The following is a 20,882-nucleotide window of genomic DNA, read 5'->3' on the forward strand; positions in this document are numbered from 1 at the left end:
AGTGTGTCAAGAATAGCAACGCTGCTTTGTTTTTCACACAACAGTTTCCTGTTTGTATCAAGAATCCAACCAACTTGACATAACTGTGGGAAGCATTGAGGTCAACATGGGGCCAGTATTCCTGTGGAACGCTTTTGACACCTTGTAAAGTCCATGCCCTGATGTATTGAGGCTGTTGTGACTACAAAAGAGGGTGCAACTCAATATTAGGAAAGTGTTCATAATGTTTTGTACACTGTGTATATAGCCTTAAGGTAGATATAATTGTTGTCTATCCATTGTATGTTGTCTTTGTCTATTTTCTAATATGATACATATTGCCTTTTAATTATTGTAATGAATGTATATTAAAAGCAGTGGTGGAGAAAGTACCCAATTGTCATACTTGAGTAAAAGTAAAGATACCTTAATAGAAAATGACTCAAGGTAAAGTGAAACTCTCAGTAAAATACTACTTGAGTAAAAGTAAAAAAATATTTTGTTTTAAATATACTTACGTTTTAAAAGTAAATGTAAATGCTGAAATATACTTATTCAAAAGTAAACATAATGATTTTAAATTCCTTACAAGGTTTCACAAACTCTCTGCACGTTGTATTTTTTGCCCTAGCACTACACAGCTGATTAAAATAATCAACTAATCATCAAGCTTTGATCATTTGAATCAGCTGTGTTGTGTTAGGGGAAAAAGCTAAACGTGCACATGAAAAATGCTGTATTAAGCATACCAGACTACATGATTTTCTTGTGTTTTTTAATTTATGGATAGCCAGGGGCACACTGCAACACTCATCATTTACAAACGAAGCATTTGACCAGAGATCTTTTCTTGATAAGTGCATGATTTGGACCATTTTCCTGTCCTGCTAAGTATTCAAAATGTAATGATTACTGTTGGTTGTGAGGGAAAATGTATAGAGTAGAAAGTACATTATTTTCTTCAGGAATGTAGTGGAATAAAATTAAAAGTTCTTAAGAATATAAATAGTAAAGTACAGATACCCAAAAAAACTACTTAAGTAGTACTTAAGTATTTTTAAGTGCTTCACACCACTGATTTAAAGGGAGACTGTTCTGATGCTTTTTAGGCAAATTATTGAACACAAGATAACTCATGTCTTCATTCATATGACCTAGACTTCATACATCAGGTTTTTGCCAAAAGATAGAGTGGGTTGTGATTTAGGGACATTGCCATGTTTCATTCTGTCCATAGCACAATGCATGATACATGCATGTAAGTGCTACATGAAAAATTGAAGAGCAGCATGAACACAAGACTACAGCACTAAACATCATATGCTCTTAAAATAGTCTAAAGAACACAAGACTACAGCACTAAACATCATATGCTCTTAAAATAGTCTAATGAACACAAGACTACAGCACTAAACATCATATGCTCTTAAAATAGTCAATGAACACAAGACTACAGCACTAAACATCATATGGCTCTTAAAATCATATGCTCTAAAATGAACACAAGACTACAGCACTAAACATCATATGCTCTTAAAATAGTCTAATGAACACAAGACTACAGCACTAAACATCATATGCTCTTAAAATAGTCTAATGAACACAAGACTACAGCACTAAACATCATATGCTCTTAAAATAGTCTAATGAACACAAGACTACAGCACTAAACATCATATGCTCTTAAAATAGGCCAATGAACACAAGACTACAGCACTAAACATCATATGCTCTTAAAATAGGCCAATGAACACAAGACTACAGCACTAAACATCATATGCTCTTAAAATAGGCCCTTGAACACAAGACTACAGCACTAAACATCATATGCTCTTAAAATAGGCCAATGAACACAAGACTACAGCACTAAACATCATATAGGCCAATGAACACAAGACTACAGCACTAAACATCATATGCTCTTAAAATAGGCCCTTGAATGAACACAAGACTACAGCACTAAACATCATATGCTCTTAAAATAGGCTAATGAACACAAGACTACAGCACTAAACATCATATGCTCTTAAAATAGGCTAATGAACACAAGCCTACAGCACTAAACATCATATGCTATTAAAATAGGCTAATGAACACAAGCCTACAGCACTAAACATCATATGCTCTTAAAATAGGCCAGTGAACACAAGACTACAGCACTAAACATCATATGCTCTTAAAATAGGCCAGTGAACACAAGCCTACAGCACTAAACATCATATGCTCTTAAAAAAGGCTTGACTACACACACTTATATGTGATCTGAAATCACTAGAAGAAGTGTATTTTGCAGGTGTAAATGCAGGTGTCACTCTTTCATGCATGGCCTCTTTCTTCTGCACCTGGACACTCAGTGCTCCAGTGTCCTTGCATGAAGCCATGCCCCTCTAGTACCCCTCAGCCCTCATCCAAGATTAAAGGCAGACAGACAAACACAAAAGAGAACAAAGCCCTCCTTCCCACACAACCTACAACAGAGAGGACTTATACCTGAGGCATTTGGGACAGAAACGAAGGAGAGAGGAGAACATACATTGTATGTTGGTTGTCTGAAAAATATACTTAGTTAATCACTTGGTAAACTCCTTATAAGAGTATCATCAATAAGCTGTGAACCACTTCAAACGCCACATTTGCAATCAGATGTCGCAGGGATAAATACCATGCAAAACTTTCTCTAAAAGGAATTGAGCTGTTGAATAAGAAGTCGTTGTGTTTTAATCAGTTTACAGTCCAGATCCAGTGTTTTAATCAGTTTATATATTTGCATATCAATAATATATTGAAGAACACCAGTCTCACTGCCCAGTGAGGAGGAAATGCTAGATTGAACGTTGATTACAGGTTGGAGGACCTGAATAGAAAAGCTTCTAAAATCAAGAAATTATTATTACACCAATCAAGGTATGCTTGCACACATGGGTTTTATCCCTCTGATCTCACCCTGCCTCTCCCTGCCTCTCCCCTCTCTCTCTCTCCATGCCTCTTTCTCTTTGCCTCTCTCCCCCTCTCTCTCTCTATCTCTCTCTCTCTCTTCCTGCTTCCTGCTTCGCTCGCTCCCTCTGCCTCTCTCTCTCTCTCTCTCTCTCTCTCTCTCTCTCTCTCTCTCTCTCTCTCTCTCTCTCTCTCTCTCTCTCTCTCTCTCTCTCTCTCCTGCTTCTCTCTCTCACTCCCTGCCTCTCCCTCTCTCTCTCACTTTCTCTCACACACACACACTTAAACAACGAATATATTTAAGTCTGTGATGGAAACATTTACGGATCAGATTGCTTCTCCACATCTCCCCCATCTCCATGGTCACTGATCATCAGATCCTCGGAAATGTGTACCCAGCGCAGGTAGGCTACCTGGAACCGCAGATCAAGTCTCACCATGACGATGGGCAAAAACTATTTGAATAAATTGTGGAATCATCGGATTAATCAAGATATATAAAATCAGGTATGTTTTTTCTAATATATGAAATTAATAAATGATATTAATTATCAAAGAGCCTTATGAACATTTCATGTAACAAACAAAAAAATCAAAATTATGAGAAGTGTAGGCTTTTGTGATGTTTTTGATTTTCAGGCATAGTAAAGAGCTCTAGTGGTTCATGATGGTTTTACTTTACACGACAGATGTCAGTAAATGTATATACACATTTTGAGAAAAGATGGAAAAATGATTTGCACTTGTTGATTGGAAACAATGCCAATACCAAATGAATTGCCCACTGGTACCGATATCTTGTTCACAGACCAGTGCAGGATTCCAGAGTCTTACACAGTGACCAAACAGTCAGGAGTTCTCTTCTAGTGGGCACATCATCACACAGCTGACAATCTGTGAAACTGTTCATCAGATTCGGAACTCATAAGGAACGTGAATGACCACTCAGGACATTACACCACATTGAGAGCTCTGGATGGACCAACCATCAACGTCCTCTGGCCTTGGGGGCCAGCTGTGTGTAGGTTCTCTGTGTGGGTACCCAGTTTGCTTTAGCACATTAGGGCTTGTTAAGCGTGTTGTGTGTGTGTGTGTGTGTGTGTGGTAGTTTGGTGTGTGTAATGTATGTGTAGTGAGTGATCTGAGTGGTGTTAATAAGCAGGCTCAGACAGGCAGTGTATGTTAGTGCAGTGGTTCGTGTATCTGTGCCGGGCCAGCTGCACTCATGGCTCGTAAACGGGATGGTGGCTGCTGCCCCCTGCCCCTCAATGAGGACAATGCCCGCTTCTGCCTGCTGGCAGGGCTCATCTTGCTCTATCTGCTGTGTGGGGCAGCTGTGTTCTCCGCCCTAGAGCGTCCCTCTGAGCTCCGCGCCCGCCTCCTCTGGGACCAGCAGCTGGCCAACTTTACCCTGAGCCACCGGGTGAGCCTGGGAGCCCTGCACGCGCTGCTGCGTCAGTATGAAGAGGCCAACGGGGCCGGGATCAGAGTGGATGCTCTTAGGCCCCGCTGGGACTTCTCTGGAGCCTTCTACTTTGTCGGCACGGTGGTGTCCACCATCGGTGAGTTGGACAGCTGCTCTGTTGAGGGTCAGAGTCAGGCTATTTTAGATGCAGTTCTTTGTTGTCATGTAGATGCAAACATCCGAACACAACCGTCTCAACAGATACACAGTATAATGTAGAGGATGTATTGAGTAGATAAATGGGGGTGAAGAGAGGAGGCTACGGGGATTAGCTGGATGATCGGTTAGATTCCGAGACACTATTGTCAAATTAGTTTAATATCAATTAAATATTGGCATGTGAGGTTGATGTGCTTTACTATGACTTTTTCAATGTGATCACTACTCATGACTGAACAATGCCCCCATTTTTAACAGACAACAGGATTGCCATCTCATCCCTTCTCTCCCTCAGCTCCTGTCTTCATGACTCATTCAGTCTCCCTTATTTTTAGTTTATGTTAACATTATTTGGAAGTACCCAGTACTGTGAAATGATTATCCCTCACTAATATCAGCTACATTCATAGAATGAAGCCAAAATGCTAATATCAATATCGATGCTAATATCTCCACGTCTTTTGTCATCTCGACATGTAGTGCTAATTAAGAACAACAGTAAGGGCACTTAATTGACAAACTATTTTCACATTGACCCTTCTCTTTTGTACTCTTTCCCACCAGGCTTTGGTATGAACACCCCAGCTACCATCCCTGGTAAGATATTCCTGATCTTCTACGGCCTCATCGGCTGTGCCGCCACCATCCTCTTCTTCAACCTCTTCCTGGAGAGGATCATCACCATGCTGGCCTACATCATGCGTTGGTGCCACGAGCGGAGGATGAGGCGCTCGGGGTTGGGGGCTGTGTCAGGGGCCGAGGAGCCCCGCAGTGAGGAGGACAGTCTGGAGGGCTGGAAGCCCTCTGTCTATTACGTGATGCTGATCCTGGGGGTGGCGTCTGTGCTGATCGCCTGCAGCGCCTCCTCTCTGTACTGCTCCATGGAGGACTGGAGCTACATGGACTCCCTGTACTTCTGCTTCGTGGCCTTCAGCACCATCGGCTTTGGGGACCTGGTGAGCAGCCAAAGGGAGCACTATGAGGCCCAGGAAGCCTATCGCCTGGGCAACTGCCTCTTCATCCTCATGGGCGTGTGCTGCATCTACTCGCTCTTCAACGTCATCTCCATCATCATCAAACAGACTCTCAACTGGATCCTGGCCCGGCTGGCTTGTCCAGGCCGACGCTGTCCCTGCTCGTGCCCTAAGAGAGGCCTCCGCAGGCGGGTCTGCTGCCCCTGCCTCCATAAAAAACACTCTGGCTTGAGGCCTCCACCTGCACGACTCCGACAGCAGCACTTCAAACGCAACGCCGTGCAGCCCACCCCGTCCCAAGTCCCCACAGGGCGACATCGCTACATGGACGCCTCGGTGGAGACAGTGTGCGATAGCGAGACGGATGCCGGAGCGGGGGTGGACGGGGTCGCTGGGGGCCGGCGTCTCTCTGGGGAGATGATTTCGGTGAATGACTTCACAGCGTCCAATAAGGTGTCTTTGGCGCTGCTGCAGAAGCAGCTGTGTGAGACGGCCCAGCAGGGCCCCAGGCAGAGCCATGTTCCTCGCCACAATGGCTTCTCTGGGGGGGTGGGTGCATTTGCCATTATGAACAACCGCCTGCAGGAGACCAGTGTGGACAGGTAGTCCCACCTGACCCCAACCAAACCTATTCACACCAACTCAGAAATAGAGCACTGTTTGTGTGGGTTATTGAAATATGACTGCAGCTTGACTGGATGCTGGATCTTCCCCTGTTATGTCTAAAAAAACTAGCAACGTTTCATCCTCAGAATGAGCATTGTTTGTCGATCAAACAGTAGTGAAACAGAACAGTTGGATGCCACGGCTGGCCATACATATTTGCAAATTTGTTTTCAACGTAAATCATATTGAGGTCAGCGAGATTTCTAGTTGTAGACATGATTATAGCCCACAGCATATCTCTGTTCTGTCTGACAGCTTCTCAGAATGCCAGACATTCATGACAATCACTGATCTCCTATTGAGACAGAATGATCCCGTTTGGTTCTGTGGGGGAGATGCGGTGGACAGACACCTTCCATTTCAACAGCATATGTCTGGAGAGGGTTTGAGAGGCTCAAGTGATTGGCAGGAATGCAATGCTGAACGCAATCAGGCTTTGTGTGGAGTATGGAGATGTGGAGGGGGTCTGGAGGAGACCCACTGATTTATGAGAGCCTTTCAGATGTGTCCTGAGCTCCTCCACAACACAATGGATTTGCGTGGGGTGGCATCAGTGAACATAGAAATGTACCCATATTCTGTATTTGTATCCTGTCACCTAATGTCTAGGGCTCTGCTAGAGAACCCGTTGAATATGTATCATGGTTCAATTGTGTTGCGTTAATTAGATAGAAAGCCCTCAGACACACAGTATGAGAGCTGTAAAAGGAAGATACAACCTCTTCATCTTCTGAAGGCTGAGATGGAGGTCACATTAAAATGCAATGCAATCATCAAGATAACTCTGACAAATAGGATATTGAAATAAGGCACATTTAATCAAATATAGCATTTGGAAAGGTATTTATGTCAATAAATGGTGTGAGAGTGTGACTATCTCATCCAATTTTTATGGATTGCCAATTTTCTGTGTTCATTTTAACAGTACCTAACTGATCAGGGCCCCTCACGCGTATGCAGGTATTTCCCACAAGAGTCACCTTGATCATGCATACTTATCTCTTTACAACATGAACATCATGTACCATATTATCCTCACCAAGGTGTTTAATAGCACATCTTTAAACAGGGAAGTTCAAAAAGAAGAAGGCTGAACACTTTTTTATTTAGAGACAACTCCTCCTGGTGGACATACATGAAATGAAGTCTCTTCGTTGTCTGTGATTCACCATCCGGCAGTAATCATTTAAAACACAGTAAAACCTTTAATGGTCTGGCATATCAAAATATTTGTCATTATAAATATGTAGTTGAAAGCTACTTGATGGAGATGTAAGTGGATGCTGTGGTGCTCTCTAGTAAAATCTCTGCAAGTTCTTATTCAGTCAAATCATCTTTATTTAGGCTGAAAACAGTCATAACTTTTAACATGTAGTGTCTATACACACACTACACAGTATGTAGGTAAAGTACATACTCATTTAAATCACATATGATAATACATTAACACGTTCATCAATCTACTGACCTTTCTTGGGTTTGTCTTGGTCATGTCACTGTAATAGGTTATTAAATCCACTGTCAGCAAGGTCGGTAAGGCAGCACAGTACAGGTCATGCCAACCAGACCAAACACAGTACAGGTCATGCCAACCAGACCAAACACAGTACAGGTCATGCCAACCAGACCAAACACAGTACAGGTCATGCCAACCAGACCAAACACAGTACAGGTCATGCCAACCAGACCAAACACAGTACAGGTCATGCCAACCAGACCAAACACAGTACAGGTCATGCCAACCAGACCAAACACAGTACAGGTCATGCCAACCAGACCAATCACAGGACAGAGAGAGAGAGAGGTTTGATGACTCAACACTAAACATCAACCTGAAATCCATACCTATAGAAGTTGTGCAAAGAATACTGGTGCTAATTTTACCTCATTGAATTCCATTTTTAAAGAATATAACAATTCGAATTTGACATTATTATCCATTATGGGATAAATATATGTCAGATGGGTTGTCAACTACTGGATCATATTGCTGAGCCAGAATCTCTGAGTTTAAAAGTGTCAGGTCCTATAAAATAAAATGTTCCCTATATTGTAGAAATATAAAATCTATAGTCCACAAATTGCATTATACTTGTCACATCAGGATGTTGCTTGGCAGGAGGGATGCGACAATATTCCTTCGTCAGGTTCCCTTTTGTGATTGATTGAATTGCCACATAATGAAAACAGTTTTTATTTTGTCATTGGTTGTGTTCCTGAGACGTTTCCCAGACAACAGAGCCTAGACGAGCTTTTCAGAAACACCAAGCCCCTGGAGAAAAATGTGGACTGTTGTTAAGTGATTGTGTATAAATATTGACCCGCTCAGAGATGACGTAGTATTGGTATAGTAACTGAGATAGTTTGATATAAATACAAACTTACATTAGGTGTAGTAGGTTTGTGTGCCTCTTTCTTTTCGTAATAGGCAGAGATGATACAGTTCCTTCTGCAACACACAGGAAACAGGTTTGAGGACAAGCAGTGTCTCTCTACTCAGAGGATCCTTATTGCACTTACTTGCTCTGCAGACCGCCTCCAGGTGGTAAACCTGGGACATCAGTGTTTGCCAGAACAGTGAGGACAGACAGCAGGTCAGGATCCTCCCCCTGGGAACTCAGCTCCTCATAAATCTCTATCAAAAGGGAAGAGGGGAGTATTTGAAAGAAAAACAATGATTGAAATGATACATGTAGCGTACTTGACAATAGTGCACCTGTCCTCTCTGTATCAATGAACTGTTTCACTCCACAAAATGACTGCCTTTTGCATTCCTTTGATATTTGAAGTAGAAATGGTGCACAGATATTGAATTTTAAAAGCCTGTTATATTAAATGAAGTTGCCTTTAATATAGACCACATGGACAATTCAATAAATCTGATTTTTTTTATATTAATAAAGACTTGCTAAAGTGCCCGAAATTCAGCATTTGTACATGTCCTTTTAAGCATCCCCTGTGACTTATAGGACTATTTTAACCCCCTTAACCCCAACATTTCTCCAAGTTGTCACCAGCATTGCAAAGCCCTAGTTATTTTGTTGCATTTTGTCAACACTGTTACTTGAACTGAGCTCTTGTTTTAATATCTTTTTCAAAAGAAGTATTTTTACACAGTGTAAAAGCAGGTGAGCTGGTTCTACTCCTTTTGGCAATTCTTTTATGCTTTGTGGTGGAAAACTGAGCTGGTCGATCACACCACGTCAACCCTGTTAGCTATGAACAGACAGGCTAGACATTTTTTTTACAGAAATGTTTTGGGGTGAAGCATGCATTCAATCGCCCCTCCTTGTTGTACACAACAAGCTTCTATTCCTTCTGTCAAAAGGGGATTTATGGCTGATTTAAGAAGTAGTCAACCCTGTTACTTTATTTGCACTTAATAGGCACTTACTATAGTATTTCTTTTATTTAACCTCTTGAGATGGGAAAAGGTGTTTTTTTATTAAGTTTAACGTGCTCTTTATGACTGTTGGTGTTTTTAGGTACTCAAAAGGTGACTACTTTGTGGAATGACCCAACTATAGTTGTGTAAATCTTGTTGTAAACTGATTTGGGGTTAAAATGGATAAACAGAAGTGAGTGAATATAATTATCCTCACAACGACCCCCACAATACTGCACCTGCCACTTTAGACTCCAGCAGATCTTCAAGTGCTGCCTCCTGGTGTAGGGCCTCTGCTGAGAGCTGGGGGGAGCCAGGGAAGCAGACCAAGATTATGCTGATGTTGTCCAGACTGCCCTGCAGAAGAGAACAAGCCAACCAGGGTTAGGACAGTCCCAGTACACAGAGATCCCCTCATGGTAGGATACAGTACACACCTGACATAAGTACGTACATCTTACATTTGTAAAAAGGGTTGACTGTTGTTAGCACATTTTTGTGATGTGCCCTCTGAACAGTGTGTGAGATAGGATAATCCTTCCCTCCATTATAATAATGGTGAAAATGTATTGAGCTGTAGATATTGTTGTTGGTCAAGTGCCAAATCAGGTGAGTGCCAAACAAGGCTTACTAGAAGGCTACTAGCAGGATTACAACAGCCCGCTAAGTAGTGACCTTTGACCTCCAACTACGACCACTTCTCTTCTGTGTTTGTCTGATCCTTACAAGATTAGGCCCCCTTTGTTCTAGAAGTTACCCCACTCTCAAATTATAGAGTACTGCCTGTCTTCCCTGTAGCCTACGTGGTGCATGAACTGCTGACTGTTAATCATTTACAGATGATTGTTGACACCTCAACCAGGATTAAGGGGCAGGGCAATTTGCGACTGTTGTTGTCTTCGTAATCAGTGGCTGTATTGGAGGGGGAGTGGTTTCTCCTCTCATAGGCAATCAGCAATTGGTATCATGGAGGTGTGCTCTTTACCTCTGCAAGGCAATTATTGCTAGCGCTTCAGTCTCCCATGTTTTCTCAGTGGCGGTCTGGTCGCAAGTCTAAGACCATCGCTGAAACAAAGAAGGTGCTGTAGAGTTGTTCTGCTGAGTTATTTGAGGAAGGAAAGAGAGGAAGGCTCCACACCACTCTCTTACTTGAGTGTCTTACCTCCAACTATGACCACTTCTCTTCTGAAAAACAGCTTGTATCTCAAGGCCATCAGACTATTAAATAGCCATCACTAGGCACCTTAGAGGCTGCTGCCCCATATACATAGACTTGAAATGACTGGCCACTTTAATAATGGAACACTAGTCACTTTAATAATGTTTACATATTTTTGCTATACTGTACAGAACCAGTCAAACGTTTGGACACACCTACTCATTCAAGGGGTTTCTTTATTTGGACTATTTTCTACATTGTAGACTAATAGTGAAGACATCAAAACTATGAAATAACACATGGAATCATGTAGTAACCAAAAAAGTGTTAAACAAATCTAAATATAATTGCTTCATGAGGTAGTCACCTGGAATGCATTTCAATGGAATGCATTTGTATTTGATTTGATTTATTTCACCTTTATTTAACCAGGTAGGCCAGTTGAGAACAAGTTCTTATTTACAACTGCGACCTGGCCAAGATAAAGCAAAGCAGTGCGACAAAAACAACACATGTATATACATGTAACACAGAGTTATACATGGGATAAACAAACGTACAGTCAATAGTACAATAGAAATACATCTATATGCAGTGTGTGCAAATGTAGTAAGATTAGGGAGGTAAGACAATAAATAGGCCATTGTGGCGAAATCATTTAAATTTAGCATTAACACTGAAGTGATAGATGTGCAGATGATGATGTGCAAGTAGAGATTCTGGAGTGCAAAAGAGCAAGCGGGTAAGTAATAATATGGGGATGAGGTAGTTGGGTGGGCTATTTACAGATTGGCTGTGTACAGGTACAGTGATCGGTAAGCTGCTCTGACAACTGATGCTTAAATTTAGGGAAGGAGATATGACTCCAGCTTCAGAGATTTTTGCAGTTTGTTCCAGTCATTAGCAGCAGAGAACTGGAAGGAAAGGCAGCCAAAGGAAGTGTTGGCTTTGGGGATGACCAGTGAAATATACCTGCTGGAGTGTATGCTACGTGTGAGTGTTGCTATGGTGACCAGTGAGCTGAGATAAGGCGTGGCTTTACCTGGAAAATACTTATAGATGACCTGGAGCCAGTGGGTTTGGCGATGAATATGTAGTGAGGGCCAGCCAACGAGAGGACACAGGTCGCATTGGTGACAAAATGGCGCTGTGATAGACTACAAACAGTTTGCTGAGTAGTAGGTGTTGGAGGCTATTTTGTAAATTACATCGCCGAAGTCAAGGATCGGTAGGATAGTCAGTTTTACGAGGGTTTTACGAGGATGTTTGGCAGCATGAGTGAAGGAGGCTTTGTTGCGATATAGGAAGCCAATTCTAGATTTAATTTTGGATTGGAGATGCTTAATGTGAGTCTGGAAGGTGAGTTTACAGTCTAACTAGACACCTAGGTATTTGTAGTTGTCCACATATTCTAAGTCAGAACCGTCCAGAGTAGTGATGCTAGTCGGGTGGGAGGGTACGGGCAGCAATCGGTTGAAGAGCATGCACTTAGTTTTAATAGAATGTAAAGCAGTTGTAGGCCACGGAAGGAGTGTTGTATGGCTTTGAAGCTTGTTTGGAGGTTTGTTAGTACAGTGTCCAAAGAAGGGCCAGATGTATACAGAATGGTGTCGTCTGCGTATAGGTGGATCAGAAAATCACCAGCAGCAAGAGCGACATCATTGATATATACAGAGAAAAAAGTTGCCCCAGAATTGAACCCTGTGGCACGTGAACCCCTAGAGACTGCCAGAAGTCTGGACAACAGGCCCTCCGATTTAACACACTGAACACTATCTGAGAAGTAGTTGGTGAACCAGGCGAGGCAGTCATTTGAGAAGCCAATTAACATGTGTGCCTTGTTAAAACTTAATTTGTGGAAATTCTTCCTTCTTAATGCATTTGAGCCAATCAGTTGTATTGTGACAGAAAAGCCCTATTTGGTAAAAGACCAAGTCTATATTATGACAAGAACAGCTCAAATAAGCAAAGAGAAACGACAGTCTGTCATTACTTTAAGACATGAAGGTCAGTCAATCCGGAAAATTTCAAGAACTTTGAAAGTTTCTTCAAGTGCAGTTCCAAAAACCCTCAAGTGCTATGATGAAACTGGCTCTCATGAAGACCGCCACAGGAACGTAAGACCCAGAGTTCCCTCTGCTGCAGAGGATACGTTCATTAGAGTTACCAACCTCAGAAATAGGCAATTAACTGCACCTCAGATTGCACCTCACAGAGTTCAAGTAACAGACACATCTTAACATCAACTTTTGAATCAGGCCTTCATGGTCGAATTGAATCAGGCCTTCATGGTCGAATTGCTGCAAAGAAACCACTACTAAAGGACACCGATAATAAGAAGAGACTTGCTTGAGCCAAAAAACATGAGCAATGGACATTAGACCAGTGGAAATCTGTCCTTTGGTCTGATGAGTCCAAATTTGAGATTTTTATTCCAACCGCCGTGTCTTTGTGAGATGCAGAGTACGTGAACGGATTATCTCTGCATGTGTGGTTCCCACAGTGAAGCATGGAGGAGGAGGTGTGATGGTGTGGGTTGCCTTGCTGGTGACACTGTCTGTGATTTATTTAGAATTCAAGGCACACTTAACCAGCATGGCTACCACAGCATTCCGCAGCGAATCACTAGCCACTTTAAACAATGCTACCTTATATAATGTTACTTACCCTACATTATTCATCTCATATGCATATGTATATACTGTACTCTACATCATCGACTGCATCCTTAGGTAATACATGTATCACTAGCCACTTTAACTATGCCACTTTGTTTACTTTGTCTACACACTCATCTCATATGTATATACTGTACTCGATACCATCTACTGTATGCTGCTCTGTACCATCACTCATTCATATATCCTTATGTACATATTCCTTATCCCCTTACACTGTGTATAAGACAGTCGTTTTGGAATTGTTAGTTAGATTACTTGTTGGTTATCACTGCATTGTCGGAACTAGAAGCACAAGCATTTCGCTACACTCGCATTAACATCTGCTAACCATGTGTATGTGACAAATAAAATTCGATTTGATTTGATTTGATTCCATCTAGTTTGCTCTTAGTTGGACTATCATTTGTTTTTCAACAGGACAATGACCCAACACACCTCCAGCATGTGTAAGGGCTATTTGACCAAGGAGGAGAGTGAAGGAGTGCTGCATCAGATGACCTGGCCCCCACAATCACCCGGCCTTAACCCAATTGAGATGGTTTGGGATGAGTTGGACCGCAGAGTGAAGGAAAAGCAGCCAACAAGTGCTCAGCATATGTGGGGACTCCTTCAAGACTGGTGGGAAATAATTCCTCGTGAAGCTGGTTGAGAGAATGCCAAGAGTATGCAAAGCTGTTATCAAGGCAAAGGGTGGCTACTTTGAAAAATCTCTAATATAAAATATATTTTGTGTTATTTTATAGTTTTTGTCTTCACTATTATTCTACAACATAGAAAATAGTAAAAGTATAGAAAAACCCTTGATTGAGTTGGTGTCCAAACATTTGACTGGTACTGTATATAATGTATTCTATTCTACTGTATTAGTCTATGACACTCTGACATTGCTCATCCTAATATATATATATTCCTAAATTCCATTATTTTACTTTTAGGTTGTGTGTATTGTTGTGAATTTTAGATACTACTGCACTGTTGGAGCTAGAAACACAAGCATTTAGCTACACCCGCAATAACATCTGCAAAATGTGTATGTGACAAATCAAATTTGATTTGATTTAGTTATTTTCAGATGATCTCATTTTGCTCTTTTGTAGCTTTGCTAACTATGTGTGTGTTTTCTATACCTGTTCGCTCCTCTCCTGTAGGCTTTACAGACAGACGCTCATCACCCCTTGGCTGCAACCCTTCTAATTTAGTGCACCCTGCATGCACAACAATGTGGGATTCCTGGTCTGTCTCTGGCAGTGTTTTGAACTCTTTCTTCCCCTCCTTGCCTCTTTTGACCTCACCTGTTCCCAGTCTCCTCCCACTCACAAGGCAGGCAATACGCTTGACCTCATCTTTACCTACCTTCCATCACTGTAAATTTCAAGCTTCTGGCTCTTTTCGATCTTCACCGCCCTCCGTAGCCCTTTCCTGCAGTCAATGACCAAAACTACCCTCTTTGGCCTCATGGATGGAATGTTATTCATATTCATACAACTGTCAAACAGTTGTTATATTCTGTGATGTACAGTATATAAAGTGTAATATTGGAATGTATTACAGTTCAACTCTATTTGACACAGTACAGGTGTTTTCTTTTTTTAAAGCCAATAACCATATGTGTAAAGGTGTATACTTCGGTTTCAAGGTAAATGTGTTAAAGATGACCAAGATACACTCTTTGTGACCCTGATTGAGCCCATTGCAGTAAAAGATTAAACCTCCCCTCTTCTTCCCGTTCTGCGGATTACTTTGTCAAACACGTTGAAAAGAAGGTCGACGACATCTCCTCCTCATTCCCTCAGCCTTTTGAGTCCACTGGTCCCACTCACACAGAACTACCCTACACCTTGACCTCTTTCTACCTCTCTTTTCAGATCAAATCCTGCGATTAGTGTGGTCCGGCCGCCTGACAACCTGCTCTCTTTACTCCATCCCCTTCTCCAGACAATCTCTGGAGACCTCCCATTCCTCATAAACTCATCCCTGACCACTGGCTGTGTCCCCCCTGACTTTAAAATGGCCAGGGTCGTTTCCCTCAAGAAACCAACACTTGACCCCTCTGACGCCAAAAATTACAGACCGGTATACCTGTCTTTTGTTTCCAAAACTCTTGAGCGTGCTCTCTGACTAACTCTATCTCTTTCAGAACAATCTTCTTGACCCTAACCAGTCAGGCATCAAGACGGGTCACTCAACCAAGACTGCTCTTCTCTGTGTCACGAAGGCTCTCCGCACTGCTGAAACTGACACTCTCTCCTTTGTTCTCATCCTCCTAGATCTATCCACAACCTTCAACAATGTGAACCCTCAGATTCTCCTCTCCACGCTCTCAGGGCTGGGTGTCTCAGGCTCTGCACACTTTTGGATTGCATCCTACCTGGCAGGCCACTCCTACCTGGTGACGTGGAGCGGATCTGCACCACATACTTTCAATACAGGTGTCCCTCAGGGCTCAGTTCTAGGCCCTCTCTTCTTCTCTCTATACACCAAGCCACTTGTTTCTGTCATATCCTCGCATGGTCTCTCCTATTACTGCTATGCGGATGACACCCAGGTGGCGACACGCATCTCTGCGTGCCTGGAAGATACACTACATGACCAAAAGTATGTGGACACCTGCTCGACGAACATCTCATTCTCAAATCATGTGCATTAACATGGAGTTGCTGCCTCCACTCTTCTGGTAAGGCTTTCCACTAGATGTTGGAACATTGCTGTGGGGACCTGCTTCCATTCAGTCACAAGAGCATTAGTGATGTCGGCACTGATGTTGGCCGATTAGGCCTGGTTTGCAGTCGGCATTGCAATTCATCCCAAAGGTATTCGATGTGGTTGAGGTCAAGGCTCTTTGCAGGCCAGTCAAGTTCTTCCACATCAATCTCGACAAACCATTTCTGTATGGACCTCGCTTTATGCACAGGGGCATTGTCATGCTGAAACAGGATAGGGCCTTCCTTAAACTGTTGCCACAAAGTTGGAAAAACAGAATAGTCTAGAATGTGATTGTATGCTGTAGCATTAAGATTTCCCTTCACTTGAACTGAGGTGCCTAGCCTGAGGTGCCTAGCCCGAACCATGAAAAACAGCCCCAGACCATTATTCCTCCTACACCAACTTCACAATTGGCACTATGCATTAGGGAAGGTAGCGTTCTCTTTGCATCCGCCATACCCAGATTTGTCCGTCGGACTGCTAGATGGTGAATCGTGATTTATCACTCCAGAGAACGATATTCCACTGCTCCAGAGTCCAAAGGCAGCAAGCTTTACACCACTCCAGCTGATGCATGACATTGCGCATGGTGATCTTAGGCTTGTGTGGGGCTGCTCGGCCATGGAAACCCATTTCAGGAAGCTCCTGACGAACAGTTATTGTGCTGACGTTGCATCCAGAGGCAGTTTGGAACTCGGTAGTGAGTGTTGCAAAACCCGAGAACAGACGATCTTTACAAGCTTTAGCACTCGGCGGTCCCGATGTTTGAGCCATCACTTTGCGGCTGAGCCGTTGTTGCTCATAGACGTTTCCACTTCACAATAACAGCACTTACAGTTGACCAGGGCAGCTCTAGCAGGGCAGAAATTTTACAAACTGACTTGTTGCAAAGGTGGCATCCTATGACGGTGCCACGTTGAAAATCACGGAGCTCTTCGGTAAGGCCATTCTACTGTCAATAGTTGTCTGTGGGGGTTGTATGGCTGTGTGCTCGATTTTATAGAGCTGTCAGCAACGGTTGTGGCTGAAATAGACTAATCTACTAATTTGAAGGGGTGTCCACATAATTTTGTATTATATAGTGTGCCTCAGCTTGGATGTAAGACCACCACCTCAAGCTCAACCTGGACAAGATGGAGCTGCTCTTCCTCCCAGGGAAAGCTTGCCCACTCCAAGACCTCTCCATCAAGGTTGACAACTCGAGTGTCCCCCCCCAGAGTGCAAAGAACCTTGGCGTGACCCTGGACAACACCCTGTCGTTCTCTGTAATCATCAAAGCAACGACTCGCTCCTGCAGGTTCATGCTCTACAACATCCATAGAGTTCGACCCTACCTCACACAGGAAGCCGGGCAGGTCCTAATACCGGCAGTTGTCATCTCCCGTCTGTATTACTGCAACTTGCTGTTGGCTGGGCTCCCCGCTTGTGCCATCAAACCCCTGCAACTTATCCAGAACGCTGCAGCCCGTCTGGTGTTCAACCTTCCCAAGTTCCCCCATGTCACCCCGCTCCTCCGCACACTCCACTGGCTTCCAGTTGAAACTCGCATCCACTACAAGATCATGGTTCTTACCTACTGAGCAGCAAGAGGAACTGCCCCTCCCTACCTTCAGGCTATGCTCAAACCCTACACCCCAACCCGAGTACTCCGCTCTGCCACCTGTGGTCTCTTGGCTCAGAACCAGCTTCCCCCTGAAGCTACGACAGCAGAATCCCTGCTCATCTTCCGAAAACTTTGAAATTCTACCTCTTCAAAGAGTATTTTAAATAATCTCCTCACACCCCCCCCCCTCATGTCCTATCCTGATGTGACCTGGGTGGGCTAATAAAAGCAGAGTCTGATGTACAAATGCTGTACGCAACCTTATCCTTTGTATAAGACTGACCCTCCACACAGCAAAGCTAAAGCACATTGTCTCCCTTCAGGAACATGAATAGCCTACTTCCTCCTTCATGCACAACTGAACTGACTCGTCACGCCTTCATGCACAACTGAACTGACTATGACGGTGAAGTGTGTGAGAGCATTAGAAACTGTGACATTTTCAGGTCGTTGAGCAGAATTTCTAAACTGGAACACTGTTATATAACCGCCAAGCCATACTAAGGTGAGGATATGATAGTCAAAGCCAGCCCAGCTCAGCTCACAGAGTATGTGTTCAATAGGTGTGTGCTAGTGGGTGTGTGTTTGTAAAGGTATTGTGACGTCATACATTCTCATGTCCCAGTGGTCTGTCTAAGCCTTGCGAAGGTCAGAAGGTACTCTTTGAGTTCTGGTATATCCTCGATAATCGTATTTCATGTGATTATTATTATGCAATGGAAAATAAAGCCATAGCCTCTGCCAAAATAATATCACGTTTTATTAACTAATGTTCAGTCTGTGTGGCTCATGTTTAACCAGATCAGACATTTTGCCCTGTCTACGTTGAGGATAGTGCATCCACATGTTGACAGCGAACTGAATCACTTATGCACCAACATGTACATGAAGGGACTATTTGAACAGATCACTGATGTGGTCCATATGTAATGATCTACAGGTGACCTTGGGTACTGACCTTATAGAGGCAGAGGTCAATGACCTGGGAGCAGACGTCCCTGAGGTCAGTGCAGACGCGCAGACGGCTGCGGATGAAAGCACACAGCTCCTCGTTGGAGACCGTGTCCCACACCCCATCACAGGCCAGCACCAGGAACTCATCCCCGGGCGACCGCTCCACCACACACACCTCTGGCTCCGGAGACACCATCTGCTGGGTGGGCGGCCGGTTCTCTGCCCCTTTGTAGCTGAAGTCCCCCAGGGCTCGGGACACGGCCAAGGAGCCGTTGATGCGCTGCAGGGACACGGAGCCACCGGCGCTCTCAATGCGCTCCCTCTCCAGAGGGCTGTAGGGCTTGTGGTCCTCAGTGGAGAAGCACACTTGCCCTGCCCGGCACAGCATGGCACGCGAGTCTCCACAGTTGGCGAAGTAGAAGTATCGTGGTGAGATGAGAGTGGAGGTCACGGTGGTGCCACCCCGCTCCCAGCCCTCACGGCGGGCTGCAGTTAGCAGGTGTTTGTCTGTGTGTAGGAAGCCATCTGTGAAGCTCCCTCTCACCCGATCAGGGTGGTCCTCTGGCCCGATCCCTCCTACAGGACACACCCGTACAGTTAGTACACACACCCGTACAGTTAGTACACACATACCGTACAGTTGGTACACACTTACCGTACAGTTGGTACACACATACCGTACAGTTGGTACACACATACCGTACAGTTGGTACACACATACTGTACAGTTAGTACACACATACCGTACAGTTGGTACACACAGGCCATACAGTTGGTACACACATACCGTACAGTTGGTACACACAGGCCATACAGTACACAAGCAGTAAGTACACATAGGAAGTCAGTACACACTGCACACAGGCAGTAAAAGCAGTGGCTAAAATGATTGGTGTTATTGGTCAGCTACGTATTTATTTTACCACAACACTGCTACTTTATCTTGCTAATCTCCAGGAAGCCTAAATTATAGTGATCATTTATAGTTATTACCAGGTATACACCTCTCTAACGTAGGCTATTCAATACATCACTGAGGAGTCACATGCTTTACCCCGATGAGCTTAATGTTACATATAAATATCTGCTCTCGAATGAGTCATCAACTCAATACATGAAGATCTGTTCACGCATCTCTTTTGTATCAAGCATCTATTTAAACTATGAGATGAAACAGGCTGTTAAGTAACATGAGAAGTATGTCAAACATAGATGATAACATTTTGTCTAAGTTTGTTTCACCTGTAGCTAGGACCTGATCCAGCAGGTGTTGTGAGGCGTACTGTGCCACTTGGTTGCCCGCATGCCCATCAAACACAGCAAAGAAGCTCCAGTCTGCCAGCCCTGCGCCCAGCTGAGGCACACAGTTGTGGTAGTCCTCCATGTTGGCCCTCCAGCCCTGCATGCTGCCCAGGGCGTAGGTCAGGCCCCAGCGGGAGCAGCCCTCCTCAGTCAGCTTGTCCAGGACGGGACGGTCCAGGTAGGGGCTGGGGATCACCTCCTCCTCCTCCCCCTGCATGTGCTCTGCCCCTCCACGGCCCCCTCCCTTGAAGAAGGAGCTGACCCTCTTCTCTGTCTCCTTCACCAGCTGCCGGACAAATGCAGGCATCTCCACACTCCCCTTCCGTGTTGTCCTCATGGCTACAGCAGCTGACAGTGTGGTTCTGGGTGTCTTCTTTCCCTCTTCCCCCCGCTGTGGGCCTGTGGGCCTGTGGGCCAGTGGGCTGTTGGCTAGGCCTGTGCCGCGCCGTGTGCTGCCTGCGTAGCCCCGCTTCTCCAAGCCTTTCAGAGCATGGCTGCCCAGGCTGATGCTATTGGTCTGGCTGATTGATTTTCTCTGTGCTGCTGCTTGCTGTTTACACCCCTCTCTCTGCCCATATCCTTCCTTTCAGTCCTCTCTTCTCTCTTCCTGTTCTCTCTGGAGATCTCACTGATCTGCACTCTCTCCTGTATTCATCGCTGCTCTGTGTTTGTTAGCTTTCCTCTGTAGTCCTGTGATTTCACCTTCTCCCTCTCTTTTTCATAACACTTCCCTCTTTCTCCAGCTGTCCCCTAGTCTTTCTGTTTGCCTCATCTGTGATTGGTTGGCTATTTATGTAGACCAATCCCTGAGCAGCATAGCTCATCTCTGTCATGCAAGCGCTGTCACTTCTCCCTCCCTCCCGGTCTTCCTATCTGTGCCTCTGTTTTCCATCCCTCCCCATCCAGCTCTCTGCTAAT

The 20,882-nt window shown here is 44.1% G+C and overlaps 2 protein-coding genes across 2 annotated transcripts; one reads left to right on the forward strand and one right to left on the reverse strand.

Moving 5' to 3' along the window:
- Positions 1–3,150: 3,150 nt before the first annotated feature.
- Positions 3,151–7,515, forward strand: LOC124009168 (potassium channel subfamily K member 13-like). Its single transcript, XM_046320719.1, has 3 exons — positions 3,151–3,420; positions 3,722–4,475; positions 5,102–7,515. The coding sequence occupies exons 2-3, from the start codon at positions 4,139–4,141 to the stop codon at positions 6,115–6,117; spliced, it is 1,353 nt and encodes a 450-aa protein (XP_046176675.1). The 5' UTR covers positions 3,151–3,420; positions 3,722–4,138; the 3' UTR covers positions 6,118–7,515.
- On the reverse strand, positions 7,278–20,712 carry LOC124009173 (protein phosphatase 1A-like). The gene is made up of 6 exons (XM_046320733.1): positions 19,905–20,712; positions 18,667–19,238; positions 9,802–9,919; positions 8,698–8,812; positions 8,563–8,626; positions 7,278–8,449 (listed from the first exon to the last, which is right to left on the reverse strand). Exons 1-6 carry the CDS (start codon positions 20,299–20,301, stop codon positions 8,420–8,422), a joined length of 1,296 nt encoding a protein of 431 aa, XP_046176689.1. The 5' UTR covers positions 20,302–20,712; the 3' UTR covers positions 7,278–8,419.
- Positions 20,713–20,882: the final 170 nt, after the last annotated feature.

This window comes from Oncorhynchus gorbuscha, linkage group LG02 (genome assembly GCF_021184085.1).
Source record: "Oncorhynchus gorbuscha isolate QuinsamMale2020 ecotype Even-year linkage group LG02, OgorEven_v1.0, whole genome shotgun sequence".
In the NCBI taxonomy this organism is placed as follows: domain Eukaryota; kingdom Metazoa; phylum Chordata; class Actinopteri; order Salmoniformes; family Salmonidae; genus Oncorhynchus; species Oncorhynchus gorbuscha.

What these genes read in the sequence shown, in the direction of transcription:
- LOC124009168 (XM_046320719.1), top strand. Translation starts at nt 4,139, where the DNA reads ATGGCTCGTAAACGGGATGGTGGCTGCTGCCCCCTGCCCCTCAATGAG. An exon ending in CACGGTGGTGTCCACCATCG is followed by an intron (nt 4,476 to 5,101) that starts GTGAGTTGGACA and finishes CTTTCCCACCAG; the next exon opens with GCTTTGGTATGAACACCCCA.
- LOC124009173 (XM_046320733.1), bottom strand. Translation starts at nt 20,301, where the DNA reads ATGAGGACAACACGGAAGGGGAGTGTGGAGATGCCTGCATTTGTCCGG. An exon ending in GGATCAGGTCCTAGCTACAG is followed by an intron (nt 19,239 to 19,904) that starts GTGAAACAAACT and finishes TGTGTCCTGTAG; the next exon opens with GAGGGATCGGGCCAGAGGAC. An exon ending in TTGACCTCTGCCTCTATAAG is followed by an intron (nt 9,920 to 18,666) that starts GTCAGTACCCAA and finishes TCTCTTCTGCAG; the next exon opens with GGCAGTCTGGACAACATCAG.